Genomic DNA, 23,356 nt, shown 5'->3' with positions numbered 1-23,356 from the left:
TGGCTACCATGCTTTTACTATCTTTGCCTTCTCACATAAGTTCAATGTTAAGTCGGAAGCTGCTGCATTACCGATGTGTGTCCTTGCGAAAGACAAGGTAACATGAAAAATCTGATTGCACTAAAGCAAAAGTATTAAAAAGCGAAGATGTTGATTCTAAAACTTTGACAAAACTGATATTGCAACCCACCTACTTAGTACGTATCACGTGTTTTGCTCTTCCTGATAATTAGTTTTATAATTTGTAGCTGAGGCGATCAAGATTAAAATACATGCCGTCTAGAGTTAGCTTGCAACATCATTTGTGACAGCCATTCGTCATGTTGGTGTCTAAACTTATTTCTGAATGTACAATAGCGGCACACTCATTCTGGCGCACTCTTGTAAAAAAACTATTTTGACAAAATTTCAGGTGTACGATGACCAGGCTACTGATAAGGAGACTTTCGCAGAGATAAATTCAAGGATAAGAAGTTCGTCCACATCCGGGCAACCAGGCTCAACGTTCAACGCTACATGGGCCCTTAAGGTCACGTGGTCTCAGGTGGCAGATTTTAATGTAACATTCACCCAGGACTCGGTAAGCTTGTACTATTTTTACTTTTCCTAAATCCACGTAATCAAGCTATGTTTGTTTTTCCCCAAGAGGCCACGAATATCCGCTGCGAGATGGGATGGATTTCAGCCAAGCGAATACAGTTTGCTTGTAAAGACGAAGACCCAACTTTGCGTCGCCAATATTTACAATCGACTTCATTAACAGCTCGGACACACTCTACTTGGCTTATACGTTCTCACAAAGCAAACAAGTCATATATCAAATTTACATCCAGGCCATTCCACTTACATTCCATTGGAAACGGTGTTCGACGATTTTCATACAAGTCAACGTGATTTCCAACCGACATATATAAAAACTTCATTTCAAAGAAAACACAGATAGGACAACTTCCCATCAAAATTTACTATGAAATTATTTGTTTTCTCATTGTGACGTTTTGTATATTTTAACATTTGCATTTTGCACATTTTGACTTGTTTACTTTTGTTTACAGTCAACACTGCGTGAAAATATTGATTAAATGTCATTAGATCTCACTGTATCTGATTTTCATCCTTTGCAGCCCAACACGTTCCAGGCAGTCATCGCAACCGACGGCGTTCACAGCTTTGCAATACTGAACTACAGGGAAGATGAGATGTTGTGGAACTATGAAACAAGGAGAGAGAACAATGTCATCTACGGCTACAACGGAGGCAGTGGCGATCCTGGCTGGGTCGAAAACTTACAAGACCAGTTGTCGAGTCTTTCAGCCCGCTACCGACCAGACCTCCAAGTGGGCAACACGGGACTGCAAGGCCGCTGGATAGTCAGGCTTGAGAATAACACTGCCTCTACGGTAAATTACAAACAGGAATGTCTGTCGTGGTACGAGGCGCAGGATAATCCGAGTACATGGAACCAAGATCTTTCCGGATGCCCATGTACGCTTGACCAGAGTCAGAACGACAATCTCTACTCTGGAGGAACCACCACGGGCTACTTCACGATGAGTTCTGCACTCGACGCAAATGAGCTATCTGTTGGCCTCTCCACTGACATTATAACAGCGATAGGCGAGCGTCAAGGTAAACGTTGATTTGCTTTAAGAATATAACCGAATGTCTTATATAAACTTTATTTTGCCCGTTGCATTACTTCTTCATTTTGGCGAGCAATCATAATATCTCGATGTATCCTATTCACGAACGTATTGACTTACAGAATACATGAATAGTAGCTTCGTTTTGATTGGATGACGTCAAGTAGATCATTTAGTATGCCAAACATTAACAGAGTCCGATACGCGTATTGTTAAGTTCACTGAAACAAAAGACCGATATAAATGTGTGCAACAGAAACTTTTTTAACGGTGAGAATTATATTCTACAAAACTTATTTTGGCCGTCAAGAAGGAGAAATTTAAGCGGCGACCGTTAAATAAAAGTGAATATTGTCATTCAGACAAACTTAGAAAGTGAAAGTCGAAGTTTCTATACAATTGTTTTGTAGCTCCTTATGCCATGTACGAGCAAACTTTTACGGCGACCAACGGAGCTGGTTTCCAGTGCGCCTATCGGTCGGACGGATCCCTGATAACTGGATACGGAACTAATGTGTTTGCAAGCAGCTTCCAAGAGCGAACCCAGTATCCCTTCAGAGGCTGGGACGCCGGTGACTATCAAGGCACGAGTGCCTACTTGAAATGGTTAGGTAAGCAATTATTTCAATTGTAATATTCTGCAGGGGTATTTATATGACATCCATGATCTATATTTTCGTATAATTGTTCTCCGAGACAGAAATTTTCACTTCCATGGAATCGTGATAAGTAAAAAAAGTAATAGCTTCAACAATTCCATAGGTTTTTAGTCCCCACGGACAAAGTCACTGTCCAGGTGGACTTACAGATTTGGTCGTGTACGTGCGTCCGTTCACGTACATTTTTTCAGAGATGCCTGAAGCGATTTCTTTCAAACTTGGTACAAAGATTACAATTTATGAGGCACTTGCTCAGTTCATGTCAATACAATTTATTATTGTAAATCACACCCTTATGTGTGTAATCGGTTTTTGGAAAATCTATACTTTGAATACAACCTCTTTCATTCTGTTCGCCGACAAATTAAACTGTTGATATCCATTAATCTATGCAAAAGCATACCGACGTTCAATGACAAGTTTACGTTCTTTATATACCGTACACAGGTGACGACATCCTGCCAAGATATTATTGCTGTGAGGCGTCCGAGGATGAAGCTTTCTGCGATAAATACAAGGAAAAACGACCGGCTGACAGCTGTGGCGACTACATCGCCCCCACGACTGGTATGGTGTAAAATTCGCTATTGAAAAATACAATTGGCAGTTATTACTAATTTCCAAAAGCCAGTAACATAATTGTGGTTTTTATGTTTTTGTTTATTTTTGTAACAATAATAACTAAGAAAATAAACAGTGGTACTATCACTTTTTCACACCCAAACATTGTTACGAATATGCATAAGTATGGTACGTACTGCAACGAATCAACGCAATAGATACTCTGTAAGGAATATTGTGATTTCTGTCGGATTCGAAACATGCCGGTATGGGCAGTGGGTGTTTACAAAATAAGACAAACCGGTGCTATTCACATGTCATCTACCATATTTGAATGAGTGTGTTGGTAAACTTACTACTAATGTAGCAATTTTCTTATGTATTCAGTAACGATCAGCAGCTTATGTCTTAAACTTATAAAAATTATCAGGATGCTAGCGATTTGCATTATGTTACAACAACCATCTGGTTGAACTTCAGGCTGGTGCGTTGGAGACCCCCACTTGGACACACTTGATGGCGTACGATACACATTCAACGGCTTGGGCGAATACACCCTTGTAGATGTCGACAACGGCAAGTTTAAATTGCAGGGAAGAACAGAACAAGCTTTGTACTCTAACTTAACGGAAACCTTGGCTACAATATTCTCAGGTTTTGCTGCTAAGCAAGACGACTCTAATACAGTAAGTCGACATTCGCGTTACTCATAAAGCATGCAATTTCAAGTTGTTGTAACGTGCATTCTTTGCACTTTTTCTATTTGCCTGCTTTCCATTGCCTTTCTTTCAGACGCATTTTGTGTGTCTTGGTCATCACTTTATGAAACACTTAGGCAAATAGTTTATCGAGAATAGAGAATAGAGAACTTAAGGTAGACAGTCAATGTCAACAGCAAAGTGTGCAAAAATTTATTGTTCGAAGCAAAGAAAAGAAAATGGTATACCTATGGTAAAAATGATTCTCAAAAATATTCGATATATCACGTAATAAAATAAGTAAATGAATGAATAAATAGTAAATGAAATAAATAACTAAATAAATGAATACATTGATAAATACTCGTTTAGAATTCCCGTATCAAAGTATCTTATCTTGTCTTCAGCATAGAGACGCAAAGGGACTTGAAAAGAATCAATGGTGTCACTTAATGTCATATAAACACCATTGAAACCAATTTTGGATGATTGGATCTGGATATTTTTCAAATTTCTCCAAAGTGTTAGGCGTTCTATAGCTGAATGTTGCAGGATTACAAATTACTCATAAAAGCAAGTGTATAACTTTAAAAGAAAAGTAGATAAGATTACATTTGCACTTTATACCAACATTACTTCACCATCCAATATTCCCAAATTAATTCCAATTGTATTTTTATTTGTACGAGCTTCTTGAATTTTTTATTCCCTATTTACCAGATTGAACTGAGATCGAACGTGAACAATACAGAGCACATTGTTTTAGTGGATGGACAAAAATTGGACGCAAGCTTGTTGAGTGAAGGTATGAAAGAAAATCACTTCTAGTGTCTCCGTGTTCTTTTTACGGTTGTATATATGTGCAGCTAGTGTATTTATGACAAAAATACAACGATCTTATCAGTTGTGACGTATAGATATTTGGCGATACAGCACAGTTGAAATACGCACTTCCTCAAAGCTGAAAAAATGTTCCCCTTCTAATGTTCTCGTTGCCTGCGTTACTGAGGTGGCTTGTGGCTTAATTTTGCCCTTGTTTTATTATTTCTAAGTTCCTGAAGTTTGTTTTTTCCGTATCCTCAGAATGTCTTGTAATTTCTTGTACATTTAGATCCATACGATACCGGTCTCACCAACGTCAAATTAACGAAGGTCAAAGATGCCAGCAACGAGTCTCGCATTGTCGCCATATTCTCGTCTGGAATATCCGTATCGGTTGGTTTTGAAGAAAACTTCGTTCAGTATGTCATGGATTTCATTCTCAGTGTACCACAATCATACAAAGGAATGACAAAAGGATTACTTGGTAAGTTTGTTGGAGTATTTTATAACTATATATAACTATATATAACTATATATAACTATATATATATATATATATATAACTAACTCTTTCGGCCAGAATATTGCCTTACTTACCTAATTCATAGTTTTATATATATATATATATATATATATATATATATATATATATATATATATATATATATATATATATATATATATATATATATATATATATAAATGTTTCGGCCAGAATATTGCCTTACTTACCTAATTCATAGTTTTCCAGATAATTATTTTGTTACAGATGACTGCAGAATTAAATTCTCAAATCACAACAATGGCCATTATAACTCACGCTTTTCCTGTGCATAAATGTGACCATTTTTTCTGTGCTCCTTCTTCGATGATTTTATCAATAAATGCCTTGATATTCAAAATAATTCGTAAATTGCCTTTCCTACCTTAGACTTGCTGTAGATTACACTCTAGTTGGTTTCTAGTGATGAATAAATACAGCGGTAATTTTTTGGCGACACAAGAATATACTCGTCGTAAATTGAACCTGCTCAACGTTCAGTAATCATTACAGTTTACCATCATTTTCGAATACGCTCAATATCAACCAATCATTATATTTGTTACAACAGGCGTATGGAACGACGATACCAGTGACGATTTCACAATGGCTGATGGGCAGTTGCTACAGCCAGCTGTAATTGGTGGAAATATCACTGAAGAGGATCAATTTCGATTTGGCCAAACATGTAGGTGTACAACAGTTCCATTTAGTTAATTTTTATTGTAAAATGTAAAGGGAAAAATAATATTAATCCTATGCTTATATGCATTCCTGCCTACCAACCCATCTATCTATCTACCTTTCTGCCTCCCTTCCTCCCTCCCTACCTACCTACCTACCTACCTACCTACCTACCTACATTCATACATGCATACCTACCTTCCCCACTCTCTCCCTGTCTACATACTTTTCAGTGTGAAGATAATTTTAACAGCGATATTTTAAGATATTTGCAACATGAAACTAGGAAAGACGTGATTCTTTACTTTTTTATATTTCGAATTGCAGGGATGGTAACAAATGAGACTTCAATCTTCACGTATGCCGAGACAGAAACGTGGTCATCGATCAACCGTCCTGGTTTCACTCCCTTCTTCTACGACGAGCTCGTAACCAGATACACAAATCGAGATCCGGACTACCTCAACACTGCAAGGCTTGTATGTGGCGGCGATAAGGAATGCCTATATGACGCCCTGGCTACTAGGACACTAGGCATTGCCATGGCAACAAAGACAGCGTCTGAGGAATTCACAGAAACTGACAATCAATTAGGTAAACAGTTTGTACCCCTCCATCGTAAAGTATTTGTCATTTAATTCTTTAATAACTTTATGTGATTACATGCAATGAGTTACTGGTATATCGTGTGTTGGCTGGTCAGAAAATTTACGTGATTTTTCAGTTTTTGTCACCAACCTTTTGGTCGCGTGTTAATATTTGAGAGTAAAGGAGTTTTATGCTTAGAAGATGACATTTACTATTTTTTCACAATGACATATGAAATGCAGTAAAAGATTACATAAATAGTCAAATAATATCCCTAAGTCCTTCAAACTTTTAACAGACAACTTCCCGCCGGTTATTAGTGGAACGACTGTTCTTGAAACAAAGGTTGGGGATCCTGTTACTCTACAGTACACCGCCACAGACGCAAACGGGGACACCGTCACATTCAGTCTTGAGAAGAGCCCCACTGGCGCTACCATCGATCCATCAAGTAAGTTTTGTTTTTATACCCAACTAAGACACATAGCGTTATGATTGCATATGCCAGATCATAATACATTTCTGTGTAAACATTGTTCGACCGTCGAAAGATGTCAACTCTTCAGAGCTAAAGTTCATACCATATCATATATGAAAACCACATTAACCCTAAGAGTGCTGTAATTTTTCCCACCAAAATTTTAGTGCAACATTTTAACAAGTTTTTTCGAATTTTTCTGTATTTTTTTTTACTATTTTGCACCAAATGGACATCACATTTCATTGGCTACAGGTTTTCATCAAAATTTCGGCAGAAATCTGAAAAAAAGTTTGACTAGGGTACACTTTATAAATGTGACAAAAGTTGACTTTGGCGCTCAAAGAGATAAAATAATTTGCTTAAACAAATACGCACCTCTAAACCTTTGCTCAAAGAATCTTTCCAACATTCTCTTTCAAAATCGAAAATTAAAATCGGGGTTCACCATGCAAATTTTTGGACTGGAGTAATGAATCACCCAAGATTTACCGATATTTGAAATTCAAAGATGTCTATCCCTGTGTTAACTCTCAGGAAAAAATAGGTTTTCGAAAAACTAAGATGGTGAAATTTTTTCTTACACCAAGAGCTTTGAAATGAGCCTCTACAAGAGGTAGATCAGAAAAGAATTGTGAAAGTGAGAAAGTTCAAAAACATGTCCTTAAGAGTCATGTACACAATGGATATTTTACAATTTGATAAATATTGAAAGTAACTTACTGATAAGTTGGTGGATTGTGTAAAACTCAATAGTTACAAACCTATAATTGCTATTGCAAAACCTCATCTCTCTGTATTCTCAATGTGCGTAGCCGGATTACTGCAGTGGACTCCAAGCAGCCTGAACAACATGGGCCTTGAAGTCGAGGCATCTGACGGCACTGCGTCATCAGTACTCGTGGTGGAAGTAAGGATATGTAACTGCCAAAATAGTGGAACCTGTAACTACAACACGAGTGTCGATGGTGCAGATGTTAATAATGACAAGTACAAGGCAAGTAGCATAAACCACTTCTATTTCACTCACGGGGAGGGGGGTAGTTCCATGAAAACTCCTGTTTCTCGGAAATGTTTAATATATGAACATTCTGATAATAGTTTTCTGTGAGACTCGCTGGTTAATCTGTATAATCTAAGCTCTGTCCCTTTCACGTGTATCACAGATTGTCACCTGTGACTGCCCAGCCGGCTACAGTGGAGATTTCTGTGAGAACGACTTCAACGCATGCCTGGACAGTCCCTGCTTCCCCTCTGTGACATGCACAGACCAGCCAGCACCCAGCACCACGGCAGACTGTGGAGATTGTCCAACGGGACTTGAAGGAGATGGCTTCCAATGCTATGGTAATTATGCTAGTACCATATAATTAAGAATGGTTCTGATGATTTAAGCATTGATGTTGGCGTAATGAGTATATATTACAAGCAAAAGTAGTACTTATTTTTGAAGAAATTCTGATTTCATGTAACTTATCTGAAGGCAATAACGTATTCCTTGATGTTTGAACCCATTTTACAACACCAATATAAACACGATTGGAACTAATTTGGGATTATTGGATCTTCATTTTTTCAAATTTCTCAAAAGTGTTAGGTGCCGTATAGCTGAATGTTGTATTATTACAAATTACTCCTAAAAACAAGTGTATAACTAACACGATTGGAACTAATTTGGGATAATTGGATTTTCATATTTTTTAAATTTCTCAGAAGTGTTAGGTGCAAGATAGTTGAATGTTGCAATAATACAAATTACTCATAAAAACAAGAGTGTAATGTAAAAAGTAAAGCAGATGAGATTACATTTGTAGATTAAATCGGCATTACTTCACCATCCAATTATCCCAAATTAGTTCCAAACACAAGTGTATAACTTAAAAAGAAAAGCAGAATTTGCAGATTAAACTGACACTAATTCACCATCCAATTATCCAAAATTAGTTCCAATCGTGTTTATATCATTCAGAGACATAAATATTTGTACATGTGTTGGATTTATTATTTTAGTTTAGATTTTCCTTTCATCTTTCATTTATCTTTTGACGTAAGACAAAACAAATAAAATCAAAGTAATTAAAACCTGTTTTGTTCCAGATGTCGATGAATGTCAACTTGGCCGTGACCTTGACCCAGGCTTGCTATTCTGTGAACAAAACTGCGCGAACACAGATGGAAGTTACACATGTTCATGTGATGATGGCTATTCACTGGTAACGAGAACTGCCTGCCAAGGTAACAAATAAATAGCAGTGTTTACATATGGAATAAAGTTACTGTAAAATCGGTATCACTGATTTATGTATGGATACTAACAAGACATATCTAATGAGGACGCACATTATGAAGATTTTCAAAATAACTTTCCCGAAACATGTACTTTATTGAGAGAGAGAGAGAGAGAGAGAGAGAGAGAGAGAGAGAGAGAGAGAGACTCTTCTATTCGTTTGAATCAAGGTGCGTGAATTAAATTTTGTTCATATTTTTAAATTTCAGATATTGACGAATGTGTGCAATCCTTAGATACGTGTCCTGAACACTCAACCTGTACCAACAACATTGGGTCATACACTTGTCCATGTGACAGTGGCTATAAGTTAAATGTTGAAGACAACACATGTGTCAGTAAGTCGGATGTTATCACTCTTGAATTTCAAGAGTAGTAGGATTGGAGCACTATGTGTGTTTTAATCGAATTCAGTTCACATTTGACGCTTTCAGAAAATCACAATAAAACCGATACTACATCATACCAGTGTATTGGTGGCACAAAGACGGCAATCTGATTGGTCAAGACGTGTAAAATATCCGCTTGGATAGGCGCGAGCTCTCAGCCAATAAAACTCATTTTTTTTGACGTATCACGCCAGAATTTCCACAAGCTGTTATGACATAAATAGCAAGAAAAAAAACACAGCAACGGCTATGCCTCTCTCGATTTCGACCGGTTCACTCCATAAATGAACTCGCCATCGCTGGTGCATAGATGTCGTGAACTGGTCAAAATGTCGTGGTATAACCATCACTTGTGTTTATTGCTGAAGAATTATCAACACGAGTTCTGTAAGTGATATCAAAAATGGATATGATATGAATATAATCATGAAAAACTGACTGTCCATCGGCAAGGCATGTGCAAATTATGAATTTTACTTATTGTCAGCCATTTTTAATTAAATGTTTTACTTTATTTCACTTTCTTGAAGATATTGACGAATGCGTTGAAGAAGGCCAGTATCCTTGCCCAACAAACAGTATCTGTCAAGATACAGATGGTGGTTACACATGTACGTGCGCGACTGGCTACGAAGCGGTCGGAAACGAATGTCAAGGTAAATTAGTCTACAGTAACACTAGAATTTTCGCGGTGTCTATTATAATTGCTGCACTTAGGGAGTCTTTGGTAACACTGTGATGTTAGACCCAATTAGAAAGTTGTCAAGTTTGGTCAAAGTATGTTTTCTGTGATGCCAGCGAGAGTACAGACTACTATTGAGGCATTGAATTCTTCGAAAATGCCTAATCCTCGTCTCGAAGTATCACAGGTGATCCGATTTTGTACGTGACATAAATTATAGGCATTGCAGCACTGTTGTATTAATCGCTTACATTCACTGCGCTAATTCACTGTGCAACTTGCAATATGTTAGAGTGAAACATCAGGATTCAGCCACATTATATAAATACCAATCCCGTCCAATATCTAATATTGAAAAAACAGAATATATTTTACTATGATAATGCATGCGCAATAATATGATACGATATCGTATTCTAATACTCAGAAACTTCATAGTTAAATGAATTCTCAACCCTTGGCAGACATGAATAAGAAGTCGGTTAATTGAGACCTTTTTTCTGTATTTACAGATATTGACGAATGCACAAGTACACTACATCCTCATAACTGCGACGCAAATGCTCCTGCGCACTGTGTGAACACAGTTGGCGCTTTCGATTGCGTGTGCGACACTGGTTACGAAGGAGACGGTGTCACGTGCTCAAATATTGACGAATGCGGTGACCTTAATTACAACGACTGTGACCCCCAAAGGGCGACGTGCACGGACACAGTTGGAAGCTACCAATGTGCATGTGTTGCCGGATATACTGGAGACGGAAAGATAAACCAGTGTGAAGGTACGTGGTCACACGTGACTAGTTTTTCCTGCTCTCGCAAGCCGTAACGGTCACGTGACTTCATACTTCCGAAACCTCGTTTAGGCAAAAATCTTTTTACCACTTCCGTGTTTTAACGCTAACAATTGATGTTAGAAAGAATAAATCCAGGGTTGTCATTGCTCGCTCGAATGTCAAGGCTGGGGTAAAGATATTGCGCATGCGCGCCCTCATCGATTTCCTTTGCTTGACATTTTAGGTTTAAAAGTAGTTATCAATTAATAAAATACTGTAAACTGGGTCATGTTGCTGCCGAGAAATTGACTTTGATGTCGAACTTCAAAGTTATATTCACCGTTAGTTTTTGATCAATGTAAAACCTACAGCGCTAAAGTCAGTTTTCCTTTTCTTTGGGGAACTTGAATAATTAAAATAAGTGAAATAAAAAAAGAAAAAAAAGTACAATCCCCTCAACCCCAAAGCGCACTTGTTTGATCCATTTATCGGTTTTGCTTACTTTGCAAAGTAACTCATAGTAAATTTTTTATAATCACGTCAAGGACAAATGACAATGAAGCAATATAGCACGATATGTTGTACAATTCAGTAAAATGTGACCATCTACACGTTTACAAGGATAGACGGTGGGATTGCTCAAACATAGAGATATAACAGCAAGTGTTCTGAATTGACCAACAGATGTAGATGAGTGTTCAAATGGCGAAGAAACTTGTTCAGACGTTGGTGGAGAGTGTCTGAATACAGTCGGTTCATACCAATGCAGATGTGCTACTGGCTATCAGGATGTCAGCGGAGATGGACGCAACTGCACAGGTTCGTAGTCTGTTCTTTTGACTAAACAATGTAAGTTTTCAACGTTTCAATGACGTGTAAATAGATTCTGTTGAGATGCTACCACAGCTATCAGAATTTATTGTTCTAGCGACGATCGCTGGGAGACAATGTTTTTCCTCCAAGCAATATCTCTATGCTACAGACAGCTGGGGTTTCTTTGGCTGCAATGGTATTAACTGTTGGTAACGTTTAATGTTTCCAGACATTAACGAGTGTGCTGCCAGCCCTGGTCCGTGTCAGCTTAACGCCGCCTGCACTAATACACAGGGATCGTACACATGTGCCTGTAACAGTGGCTACGAGGAAAATGTAAATGGTCTATGCCAAGGTAATTACATTATTCATTGTTATTGCAGCGGGATACTTTGTGTTCTGCTCCATTGCAGACATAGACAAGCTGGCAATTAGTAGCAACTTGAGGAGTCTTAAACTATCATGGCCGTTGAGTAGGTGATAGGCTGTTCAGAAATTATTCAGTAAAAACAATTAGTTTGAGTCAACCGATTGGCTAAAAACTTCAGACATGCCGGACTTTAGCCCAAGGGAAGTTTGACAAGCAGAAGTACAAGAAATGACAGTCAAATTTCCAATTTTGATAGAGAATCATAGTGGAAGGAAAATGAGCACATATCTTTTACTCAAAGCTGAAAATATAAAAGCTCTAACTTTTCGAATGTTTAACATCTATAGGAACGAAAATTTTGAAGCCGATGTCATATTTTATTTAACTGCTCCTATTAGTTGAGTTGACGGACAAATGGAAAATGGAAGGTCGCCTTTCTGCCCTATGGCGTTACAATATTTTGACATGTAGTAATTGACAAATTTTAGAATGGCGGTGTGTATAATCTCATAGGAAACGCGATTGAGACGTGATATATGCTTATCTAATTTTTCTATTTTGATATTTGGTCTTCTTCCCGCTAATTTCGAAATTTGTATCCTCACAGACGTCGATGAATGCTTAGGTGAACATGACTGCACGCTTGACTACAACATCTGCGTCAACAACGACGGTGGATTTCTGTGCGAGTGTGATGTTGGATATGAATACAGCGACAGCACACGAACTACGTGTGTCGGTAAGTCACGGCCTTCGCTTCGATATCATTCGTCAGCGTCATTTCATGTGAATACATGCGTGCATACATGCGTGCATGCGTCAGACACAGACGCGATATGCGCCTGGTACTTTATCGGTTCCGTTGGGAATATACAATCTATAGTAATTTTTTATCTGTAGTCACTTGACGAATGACTTCTAGTTTTCATCTGGTCAAGTGACCCCCCTGCAAATTTAACTATCTTACTGCACAATGAACCTTCAGACATTAAGTAGGCCTGCAATTCAGTTACTTTGTATCATGAAAAATCTTGTGTGATTTTGTCATGGAGATGTCTTTTGTCATGTCAAATGTCCCCCTGTTTCAGACATTAACGAGTGCAATAATAACAACGGAGACTGTGACCACACCTGCAATAATATCATCGGTGGACATTATTGCGAATGTAATGATGGATATGTCTTAAATGTTGATGGTCTTTCATGTGACGGTAAGTACATCAATTTATGCTTTCATACGATTCTTATATCATAGTCATGTAGCTTTCCAAGGCTTTTTGCTCAAAATAGCAGACAATCTCTACTGGCTATCTCCAGTAAGAATCTGATCCTATTTTATAATTACTCCATTACAAATCTCGAAAAACTTTGCAGGCTCTCCACAATACATTTCTGGCTAAAAAAACTGGCGGATTTTCTTCTATCAAAGTATGCAACAAAATATCGTTTCCTCTGATACCTTCAGCTGATGTTAGATGGCTTAATTGCGGTTCTATTGATATTGTTTCATTACAGACATCGATGAATGTGCAATGGACCTGAGTACCTGTCCTCAGCTATGCGTAAATACAATGACAACAGCTTCAACTCCGGATGGATACACTTGCGCATGCTCACCTGGTTTCAACGACACGCAAGGAGACGGGCGGGTTTGCGCAGGTAGGTTTCAACGGCAATGATGAAGAGAAACAAATGTCACTGCTGCACATTTATAGTTGTCCCTTGCATTTTAATGATCTTAACACTGTATCTTAAAATGTGCCACACAAGGTTGTGATGTGACTGGAGTTGCATGTCCATTACATTGTGCGGCAAGGCTCCAATTTCTACGCTGAAGGTGTAAGGAAGACTGTAGGAAGCGAGTATTATTAATCCGAGGTGCTAATGCCTGACTACTTAGCTAGAGACTAACATCGGGCAGGTAAAAAGCTGATTCGTGCTCGTTGAAGACGGACAGATATACACAGCCTCACGGATAATAATGAATTGCTTATTTCACGTTTTGCACATGTACAGTCGTATTACAGATGACATGTTCAAATAACTTGGACAAGAAGAAAATTCATGAGGGATCTGTTTGTAAAATACTCTGCTCTCTCTCTTTTTGTATAGCGTCGCGATCTTGTCCGAATGGCGAAACTTGCGACCATGGTACTTGCTACGTGGAATCTAATGTCAACAAATGCATGTGTGACCCTGGCTATGAACTCAATACAGCACCTGGCACATTTGGATGCATCGGTATGTTATTATTCCTGGCTGTTTTAGGACTTCTTTTAAAATGCATAAACAAGTGTGAATGTCATGTTATTTCAGTCTATCGTTTTTTTGGTTAGTGGGTTTATGAGGCGAACGGAGGGAGTGGTTAAAATAAGTTACTTAATTGCGACAAAGGGTTGAATAATATCTGATAGGACAGAGCTATACAAATATTAAATGCACCCAGATCGCCATGCTTGTGCTCTAAAAATAGAACAAATCATCTTGAAAGGTTAGACAGTTTAAAAACTCTTTTGGTTTTACAGCTGTGAATGAATGTGTACAGGAAACCGATGGCTGTGAACAAGTGTGCATTGACAGAACGCCCTTCTACAGATGCGAGTGTAACAGCGGTTACAGGCTTGAAGCCGACGAGAGGACATGCTCAGGTAGGTACTTGAACTCGAATTGAGTATTTAGACCCCATGATGACAAATCACACCCCTTCTTGATACGAAGTGTTCCATGAAGCGCTGGGATTGGTCTAGAGTAACATAATCGTGATCCTTGCGAACAAGTCGAAAATTGTTTTGTTGTTTTTTATTGCCTTGTAATATTCATAAATATGCTTATAACATCAAAAAATTAACATACAACAAGGTCAAACTTACTATACTTTAGTTATGACGTGAACAGAAAAGTAGACAGAGACATCCTTTTGCGTATAAAATCAGTTATTCAGCGGTAATTATAGGTTACATAATGTGCTGTCCTACGGTGCAAATCTTTCCCCTCTTTATAATCAGATTTTGTTCCATAATTATCGCAAGCGATAATATATAATTTTCACTCAAGATTACAACTGATGATATCAGATTTACAACTATCTGTAATGCTGTAGGAATTGTGTCTTCGTGTGATGCTATCACACATATGTACTGCCATTTCCGAAATACATAACTTTCAATATACATGGCTTTCAATCTTCACAGATATTGACGAATGCCGTGAAAACCTGCATGACTGCGAGTCGTATGAAATCTGCAATAACCTTATGGGTAGCTTTGAATGTGTATGCAGAGTCGGATTCCATACAGACGGTAGCGGCTGTGAAGGTAATAACAATACACTTCACTACACGCAGATGTTGTAGAGAATTGATCAGTTAGGTCTAATTAATAAAAGTTTCATGAACAGTATTTTACAGATTTCTGTACTGCAGTTTGGATTTTATAACATGTTAACATGATGAGAATGACCTCATATGTGACCTCATAGAAAGTCAGATTTATCCGTTCATTTAACTATTAGCCATTTAGCGCGGACTTGCTTTGTGCATCTAAATGAATGGATTGGCTCTTTTAAAATTCTGAAAAATATTTTATGTTAGTGGGCAAATATTTTAGAATTATTGTAATGACCGTTAGTGGCAAGTAAATAAAAGTCTACTTACCCTCTGATATCGTTCGAAAGAATCCTGTAGGAGAGAAAATAACGGAAGTGTCTCATCAATGTTATAATTCCCAACAGTTCCAAGATATTCCTCTTATTTCTATAGGAAAAGGTTATATATTCCTTAAAGATTATGCGAGTGATTCACTATAAGCGACACATTACTATTTCATAAGTCAATATATTCAATTATTAATTTCAGGCTTATCATGTCCAGACGATCATTGCTATAATGGAGGTACCTGCGTTGGCAGCATAAATGAAGGACTTAGCTGCGAGTAAGCATTTCCTTTACAATAATTATCATCGCTTTTTAGGAAAAAAAACCTACTGCATGTACGTCTCGGTGCGTTTTACATGTTGGAAGGAAAGTAAACATTACCACTAGTACTTAGTAAAACAATTGAGTTGTAAGTCAAACTGCATTTAAAGAGTCAACAAACGATCAAATATGAAAAGTTCTTAGTTAATATGCAATATAGATACTTGTTTGACTTTATATGCAATATTGATACTTATTGGATGTAATGTTCAATATTGACACTTGATTTAAATTGAACATTGATATTGTTTATCTTTATATGCAATATCAATACTTATTTAATTTTACCCATGATATTGATACTTATTCGACTCTTTCTACGCAATATTGATACTCGTTTGACTTTATATGCAAAAATATTGATACTTATTTGATATACAATATTGGTACTTGACATGCAATATTGACACCTATTTGACTTGACATGCAGTATTTGACTCAGGATTTTAGGTTTCTTTGACGAATCATACCAGAAGTCTGCACAACAATTAACAAAAACTAAAAAACCTCTTTTTTCGTAAATTTCTAAAATATCCAAATACTTGCAGGATGCTCAATAATTTTGGATGATTTTGTTTGTATACAAACATTGAGCGTGTCTTTGAAAAAATACGTAAGCTATTTTCACTCCTTCATGCCTCGTGAGACAAACCATGGTGATAAAAAGAGGCCAAGGAGAGAGCCTATATTATTTAAAGTGGCATTACATCGAAGACAGTTACACGGTATTCATATTTGCTGAGTCACTTTTTCTTTCTCTCAAATAAAGATGTCCTGAGGGTTTCCAAGGTGATAGATGTGGCGACGTGGTAGAAGATGACGATGGTAAGATCTTCAACTTGCACAAGATTTTCCTTTGAATATGATATTTCAATTTGTTTTCCATCATTTATCATGGGATATTTACACTAGGAAAAATCACCATTTCAAAATGTAAAAGTTGGTAACTATTTTTATTGTCAATGCATCGGTTTTTCATTTAACAGTATTCAAGAAAAACATTCAATACCTTTTTATGAGACCTTAGAGACTGATGATATTAAAAAGTTGTCAAACTGTTGTTGTAAGAATTAAACTTCAGTAAGGACACAAGTGGTAATTTTCGGTGATTTTCATGTGAAATGGCGTTTGGTGAAACAAATTATCCTGTTTGTCAATAAGATTGTACATTGTTTTTAACTTTGATAAATCTGTGTATGGTTCAAATTCTACAGGTAGCACCGATCTGCTTGTTATACTGGCATCCACTCTGAGCGCCCTGGCTTTCATACTAATCATCGGAATACTTGTCTGTGTCATCTGCTGCTGCGGAGCGGCAGCGCGAGCCGGAAAAGCGTCCAGCAGCCGAACAACCGACGACAGTTACGCTGTGCGGTACCTGACATACGAGTCATCGAGTGACAAAGACTACTTTGATACGATATCTACTGATTCGGACGAACGATTGAACGAACTTGCCAGGGCGATGAAATATGCCCCGAGGATAGAGGTAACATTCTTGTGTTTATTCAATCTCTCCTAAGAGTTCGTTCAAAAATAGTTCACTCTTTCTTTTATAAAAGCCCCTGAATTTACTTCAAAGAGTTGCAAGATTCAATCTTTTCATTTGTGTTACTTTGTTCTGGGGTTTAGAGGCTTCAGTGTATTTCCTGGAACAGTTTTGGACCAGTTGTGCTTTTCAGAACAGCACTGGATGTTATTAACATTACGTTATACCTCTACTGCAACATTGAGACAAAGCACCAAATTAGTTCAGTCTTGTAAGGGGACATTATCGTGCTTGTTAAAACTAATCGTCCAGTGGACGTCAAACTCTTTATCGGCTAGATTTTATTATGGAGAATTGATAACTCTGTATCAATTAGTACATGATTTTCTATTAAATCTTTAAATCAATATCATAGGGATAACCCTTACAAAACATTACTGCTAACTCATTAGAAGAAAAAACAGGACTACGCTAGGTTTTCATTGTAGAATAATCCTTATAGAATGGCAAGTGTCATGAAAATTAGCTAAATCTATGTATTTATAGCCGTTTTATAATTGATATTAATATACTTGATTAGACTAAGATGGTCACAAGTGCATGTGTATGCAAGTAAATTGTGCAACTGGTATCTGCCAACTTTATATTTGAAACAAACATTGTGAATTGTTTCCACCTGCAGGAGGACGGAGTATACAACGACGTGTTCTACTCGCAGAGTTCAGTTGGTCGACAGTTTGTAAGGCCGTACATAGCCGATGGTACAGAGGAAAGGGAACGTTCACTCAGACTTGTAAGTAGTGTGATACAATGTGCGCTTTCCGGTGCCATGGGTCATTTTGTCGACTTTTTGTAACTGGGACGCCATGAAGTCGTATGTGTGTACTTAAGGCAGTTTGAAGAAGAAAAATGCTCTAGTAACACAGTTAAAGGCATGATTCAGGCGTCAGATTGTCTTACCAGGAAATTTACTTCTAGATTACAATTTCAATGGAAAAAAATAGGCCGTGACACCTTCATAATCCTCTTACAGACTAGAACAAACTCGATCCCCGGGATCGAATCCCCTACCTTTAAGGCATGGATACTAGATGTTTGGGCACTTTTGCTGGAAAAGGAAATTACCATTGTGATATTTGTTTTCGTTTAAGTGTTTCTTTTTTTAAAGATAAGGTTTTTACATACAATACTAAAATGGATTTGTCGTTAGGTGTATCCTCCGAATGGCTTTGTTATTGACCTTAAGCTTCCACAAGAGTAGATACCATAGGATAAAAAAATACATGAAAAGCTTCATATTTTTTGAACTGTCATTATATGAGTCGTCTTATCGTTTAATATATGTAATTAACAGTCGTGTGATTCATGAAACAACAGATCACACAAGAAAAGCAAGCGTACTTGTGATAAATGCTGCTTGCCTCACTTGCCCCTTGAAATTGCGGTCAAACAATTAGCAAGTTAATTTTGCTGACATGAACAATCTTCTCAAAATTCTTTCCCTGACAGGCAAGGATGGCACCATCGCCGACGGGATATACAAACGAACGTGGCCGCAGTTCAAGGCGAAGTAGAGAACGCTCCTATGTGTACTACCAGTAAAACGGTTGCTACTGCAGTAAGTTAATAATAATATGAAGAGAGAGAGAGAGAGAGAGAGAGAGAGAGAGAGAGAGAGAGAGAGAGAGTGTGTGTGTGTGTGTGTGTGTGTGTGTTTGTGTGTCGGGGATTTTGATATATTTAAGGGCATGTAACCTTTTCCATGTTGCACACCAGGATAGGTATCATATGAAGATTCCTCTTGGCTTGAATGCTAAAATTATGCTCTACCTCGTGTCTCAACAGGTCCTGTATCGCTACATGGTGATCGATAACAATTGTATATAATGTTGGTTGTAAGTTCGGAAGGACTGAAATAAACATACATCATTGGCGTTCGACTGGAATCAACAATCCTGCAGTAACCTTGATTGTAACAATCATAGTTCTAACGAATATCTCGTGGCTCTATCAGCACGATGCCCAATTTGTAGTTTTAAAATGTTGAACTGGTGTACATACTCCAATTTTAATATGTATTTTTGATACGAACAAACTATTGTGTCGAAAAGATATTTCTTAAGATGTCCTTTGAACAACTTTTCTTTATTTTACTAAACTGAAGGTGGGATTTTATTTCAGTATTCGATTTTAACTCATAATAGAAATCTCAGTGTCCTAATTGCCGACGCCTTGCACAGGTTTTATTCGTCTGCTAGAATTTTTATTCGAATAATTTTTGTAATCGCGATGTAAGTCGCATATTTATGGACAATAAAATTCACGAGAACAATCAATTATATTTCTGGACATTGATTTGATGTGCTCATCCAGATTGTCAGTGGTAGTTTGAACGACGGACTTTCTTTGATACTGTTAAGGTAGAACGCACCTCGGGGACACAAATTAGGAATCTCAAAATTTTCCAGTTCTTTTCTAATCTACCACTTGTTTGGTTCATTTTAAAGCTCTTGGTGTAACTTTTCACTGGCTCAGTTTTTTTCGAAATTTGAAAGTTTTATTTTTCTCCACAGAATTAACACAAAGGCGGCCATTTTGAATTTTAGATACGGTTGACCCCCAATTTTTATTCTTTATTTTGAAAGAAAACGGTTGAAAGATTCCTCAGGGAAAGTTTGAACAAAAATTTAAGTCTTTCACTTTCGAGACGCGTTCTACCTTAATGGGAAAAAGTACCAGGCACTGATACATCGGTTTGAAGTTCTCATTTTGCAATACTCTAACTGCTAACAGCCATGTGACCCCAAGTGACCCAATGTCAATTCCAAGTGAAGACAATTGTTTGTTTGTTGGTTGTTTTGATTTGTGTAGTTTTTTCCCGTGTTTTTTTTTGCGATGTCTAAACTTATTTCTATGTCAGTTGAAAATCTGAGGAGATTATTTCACTGTCAGATGAAATGCCTTGGTTACCCACGAAGATAGATCGTAAAGAAAAGTAGTACCCGAGATAGCTCTTACGAGTGTACAAAGCGAGGAGGGAGTTAGCTTATATAAATGCTGCCCTCTCAACGAAGCAGCATAAAGTACTCGGCCCTGTTGGGGCATTTCTGGTATTCCGCAAAACAATCCGAAAACAAGGTCCCCCGGAGTGCCCAAGTTTTCAAAATTGGCAGAATTTTCCCGTTTTTTTCTCTTGAAATGCAAATAAATTAACTTGCTTTAAAGTTCAAGCTTTAATTCAAGCATGTAATTGACATTTTGTCATCATACAGCCGCCTAGCAAGGGGATTCAATTTTGGGGGCGGACGCCTCCGGAGGCAGGTAAATGTTAGGGTAGTTTACGCTTGAATGAATGACTTTAAACGTTTGCTCGAACTTTCCTCAAGGAATATGTAAATTTTTCCCTTTAAAAATCAGGAATAAAAATAAAGGGTCATCGTGCAAATTTTGGTCTAGAAAAACAAATTACCCAAAATTTACCGATATTTTGACTTCAAACTGGCGCAAACTCGGAGTGTGTTAGCTGTACGGAGAAAAATCAAATTTGTGAAAATGAAAGACGATGAAAGATTCGAAAAAACAATCCCAGCTTTTTACTCTAGGGATGTAGGCCAGATGAGGATTCAGCTTCAGAAAATGCTGTCCCCTTAAAGGTATACTGTCACCTGTTCCAATTGTGCAACAGTTACCATGGAGAGAGAAAATCTAACCAATCACACATTTTAAGCGGGTGGCCGCTTTTAAAAACAGCGCCCTCACATGGGCATTTTAAATTCCAAGGAACGCCCCTTTGACCATATATGGGCATATCTAGATTACAGGTGACTGTGTACCTTTAAGGAAGCAGAGTCGAATACTCGGCCGTGTTGGGCGGGTTTTTTGCACCCAGACATAAAAGGTCAGCTGGCGCGCCTGAAGTTTCGCTAATAGGCCGAATTTTCCGCTTTTCTCTTAAACACCAACTTGATTTATACTTCATGGTTAATTCAAGTATGTAATCGACCTTTTCTCATCATACAGCCGCCTAGCTGGTCAACTACTTGGTAAAAAGCTATCATAGGAAGGTAAACTTTAAGGTAGCATACGGATGAATAAAAGAGTTTTAAGCTTTTGCTCAAACTGTCCTCAATGAATATATCCATTGTCCTTGAAATTCAAGAATAAAAGTTTGTGGTCACCCTGCAAATTTTGGTATAGAGAAAAATTACCCAAAAAATTACCGATAACACGATTGGAACTAATTTGGGATAATTGGATCTTTATATTTTCAAATAAGTGTTAGGTGCCCTTTAGCTGAATGTTGCGATATTACAAATTAATCATAAAGACAAGTGTGTAACTTAAAAAGAAAGCAGATGAGCTTACATGTGCAGATTAAATCGACATTACTCCACCATCTAATTATCCCAAATTAGTTCCAATCGTGTTCGATGTGTAGAGCGAGATGAGCAGTAAGCTTTAGAAAATTCTGTTGCCTGAAGGAAATAAAGTCGAACACTGGCCGTGTGGGGGCGTTTTGGGTACCCCGACAAAAAAAAATTCGACCAAAGCTCCCAAAGTTTCTGAAATTGGCCAAATTTTCCCCTTCGTTCTCTTGATACTCACATTACTAAACTTGTTTTAAAGTTCAAGCTTTAATTCAACCATGTAACTGTCGGGCATCGGCGCAATGTTTTCCCCCCATTAACGGGACCAGAAACCGCGCAACATTGCCTGCGCTTACTTTTTTCCACTCCAGTGTACTTGTCAGGTGAATATGCCATGAATGTACCGGAACAATGAACAAATAGAACGAATGTATATGGTTAAGTATTATTCAAAGGCATCATCCCCAATAAAATGCTGTTTAGATAATTATATGGAGCCTATATATGTTGAAAGAAGAGAGTCAATATTGCTGAATTGCCAGAAAGGTCACATGGTTGTCAAATATCTTCAGGAACTGAAAACTCCATGGTGTCGAAGAACATTTCAATATCGTCAGGAACTGGTAACTCCAGGCTGTGGAAGAACATTTTGATCAGATATTACATTTTTATCTCCAGCTGTACGTGAGCAGTCGAATAAATAACATAGAGTTCATTAAGATACGGACAAACCAACAAGAAAAACATTCTGGACTTCCTGCAAAGCACTTGGGACTTTAAATGTGTCACCGTGACTGACCCATTTAACAATCTCATTTTCAATAGTCGCAATGCCTGATGATCAATAAGGAATACACTATTATCCGCCATCGATCATTCCTTTTAAATCAGAGACGCAAACCTTTCTTTTCCCCATTCTGTATTTCAAAAATTGCTGAGAAGCTCCCTACTGTCTTGCAAATCTAGTTGCATTTGCTCTATCTGCTTCTTCAGCAACTGTAACCTATCATACATAACCCATGCCTTCATGTACTCATGTTAGCTTGGCAACAAATTTGGTCGACATCAGAATATACAAAATGTCCTTTCAGTGGCATATTTAACGTTTTCTTATCAAAAGCGTAAAATACCAGCTTCTTCACTTATCACTATAGTGTGTTAAAAGTAGTAACATATTGATTAAGTTAAGAGTAAATTAGAGTTCAAAATATGTAATGTAATGTCATAAAATGTAACATATTGTGATGATATGGCAAAGACTAATTGACATCGGGTTTGCTTTATACCTTTATTACTAAAATATAAATTTCATAACAAACAATTAGCTCACCAAATCACACTGCAAACTTTTAATGTAGTGGAAGACGTGTCTGAAACCACATGACATCTTCCAGTTGAAGCTATATTTTAGTTAATTACAATTCGGAATACAATATGATCTGCGAGATAACAGAGACGAGGCCAATCACTCACTCACAACTTTTTCAGTTCTTAGAGCGAGTGTTTTGTTTTTGATATGTTCAAGTATAGGGCATA

At 37.5% G+C, this 23,356-nt stretch overlaps 2 protein-coding genes across 2 annotated transcripts in view; both read left to right on the top strand.

The window, feature by feature from the left end:
* The window catches only part of LOC139127886 (uncharacterized), a 139,442-nt gene extending 137,802 nt beyond the window's left edge, over window positions 1-1,640 (top strand). The window contains exons 144-145 of the mRNA XM_070693742.1: window positions 413-580; window positions 1,125-1,640. Coding sequence (XP_070549843.1) covers window positions 413-580; window positions 1,125-1,640 — 684 coding nt within the window. The remainder of the gene's footprint in view (window positions 1-412; window positions 581-1,124) is intronic.
* A 400-nt stretch (window positions 1,641-2,040) lies between these two features.
* LOC139127944 (mucin-like protein) lies at window positions 2,041-19,789 on the top strand. The gene is made up of 28 exons (XM_070693796.1): window positions 2,041-2,254; window positions 2,750-2,869; window positions 3,344-3,549; window positions 4,282-4,366; window positions 4,673-4,867; window positions 5,496-5,612; window positions 5,936-6,202; window positions 6,495-6,647; window positions 7,490-7,671; window positions 7,841-8,021; window positions 8,772-8,909; window positions 9,171-9,299; window positions 9,881-10,006; window positions 10,545-10,814; window positions 11,493-11,627; window positions 11,851-11,976; window positions 12,599-12,730; window positions 13,080-13,202; window positions 13,507-13,650; window positions 14,104-14,232; window positions 14,517-14,639; window positions 15,183-15,305; window positions 15,845-15,920; window positions 16,734-16,789; window positions 17,179-17,453; window positions 18,136-18,246; window positions 18,963-19,071; window positions 19,299-19,789. The coding sequence occupies exons 1-27, from the start codon at window positions 2,065-2,067 to the stop codon at window positions 19,053-19,055; spliced, it is 4,005 nt and encodes a 1,334-aa protein (XP_070549897.1). The 5' UTR covers window positions 2,041-2,064; the 3' UTR covers window positions 19,056-19,071; window positions 19,299-19,789.
* The last annotated feature ends 3,567 nt before the right edge of the window (window positions 19,790-23,356 follow it).

Source organism: Ptychodera flava, unplaced genomic scaffold (assembly GCF_041260155.1).
Source record: "Ptychodera flava strain L36383 unplaced genomic scaffold, AS_Pfla_20210202 Scaffold_39__1_contigs__length_1403739_pilon, whole genome shotgun sequence".
NCBI lineage: Eukaryota > Metazoa > Hemichordata > Enteropneusta > Ptychoderidae > Ptychodera > Ptychodera flava.
This window is presented reverse-complemented; position numbering and strand designations above follow the sequence as displayed.

What these genes read in the sequence shown, in the direction of transcription:
- LOC139127944 (XM_070693796.1), top strand. Translation starts at nt 2,065, where the DNA reads ATGTACGAGCAAACTTTTACGGCGACCAACGGAGCTGGTTTCCAGTGC. An exon ending in CGCAAGCTTGTTGAGTGAAG is followed by an intron (nt 4,367 to 4,672) that starts GTATGAAAGAAA and finishes TTGTACATTTAG; the next exon opens with ATCCATACGATACCGGTCTC. An exon ending in GGGAACGTTCACTCAGACTT is followed by an intron (nt 18,247 to 18,962) that starts GTAAGTAGTGTG and finishes TTTCCCTGACAG; the next exon opens with GCAAGGATGGCACCATCGCC.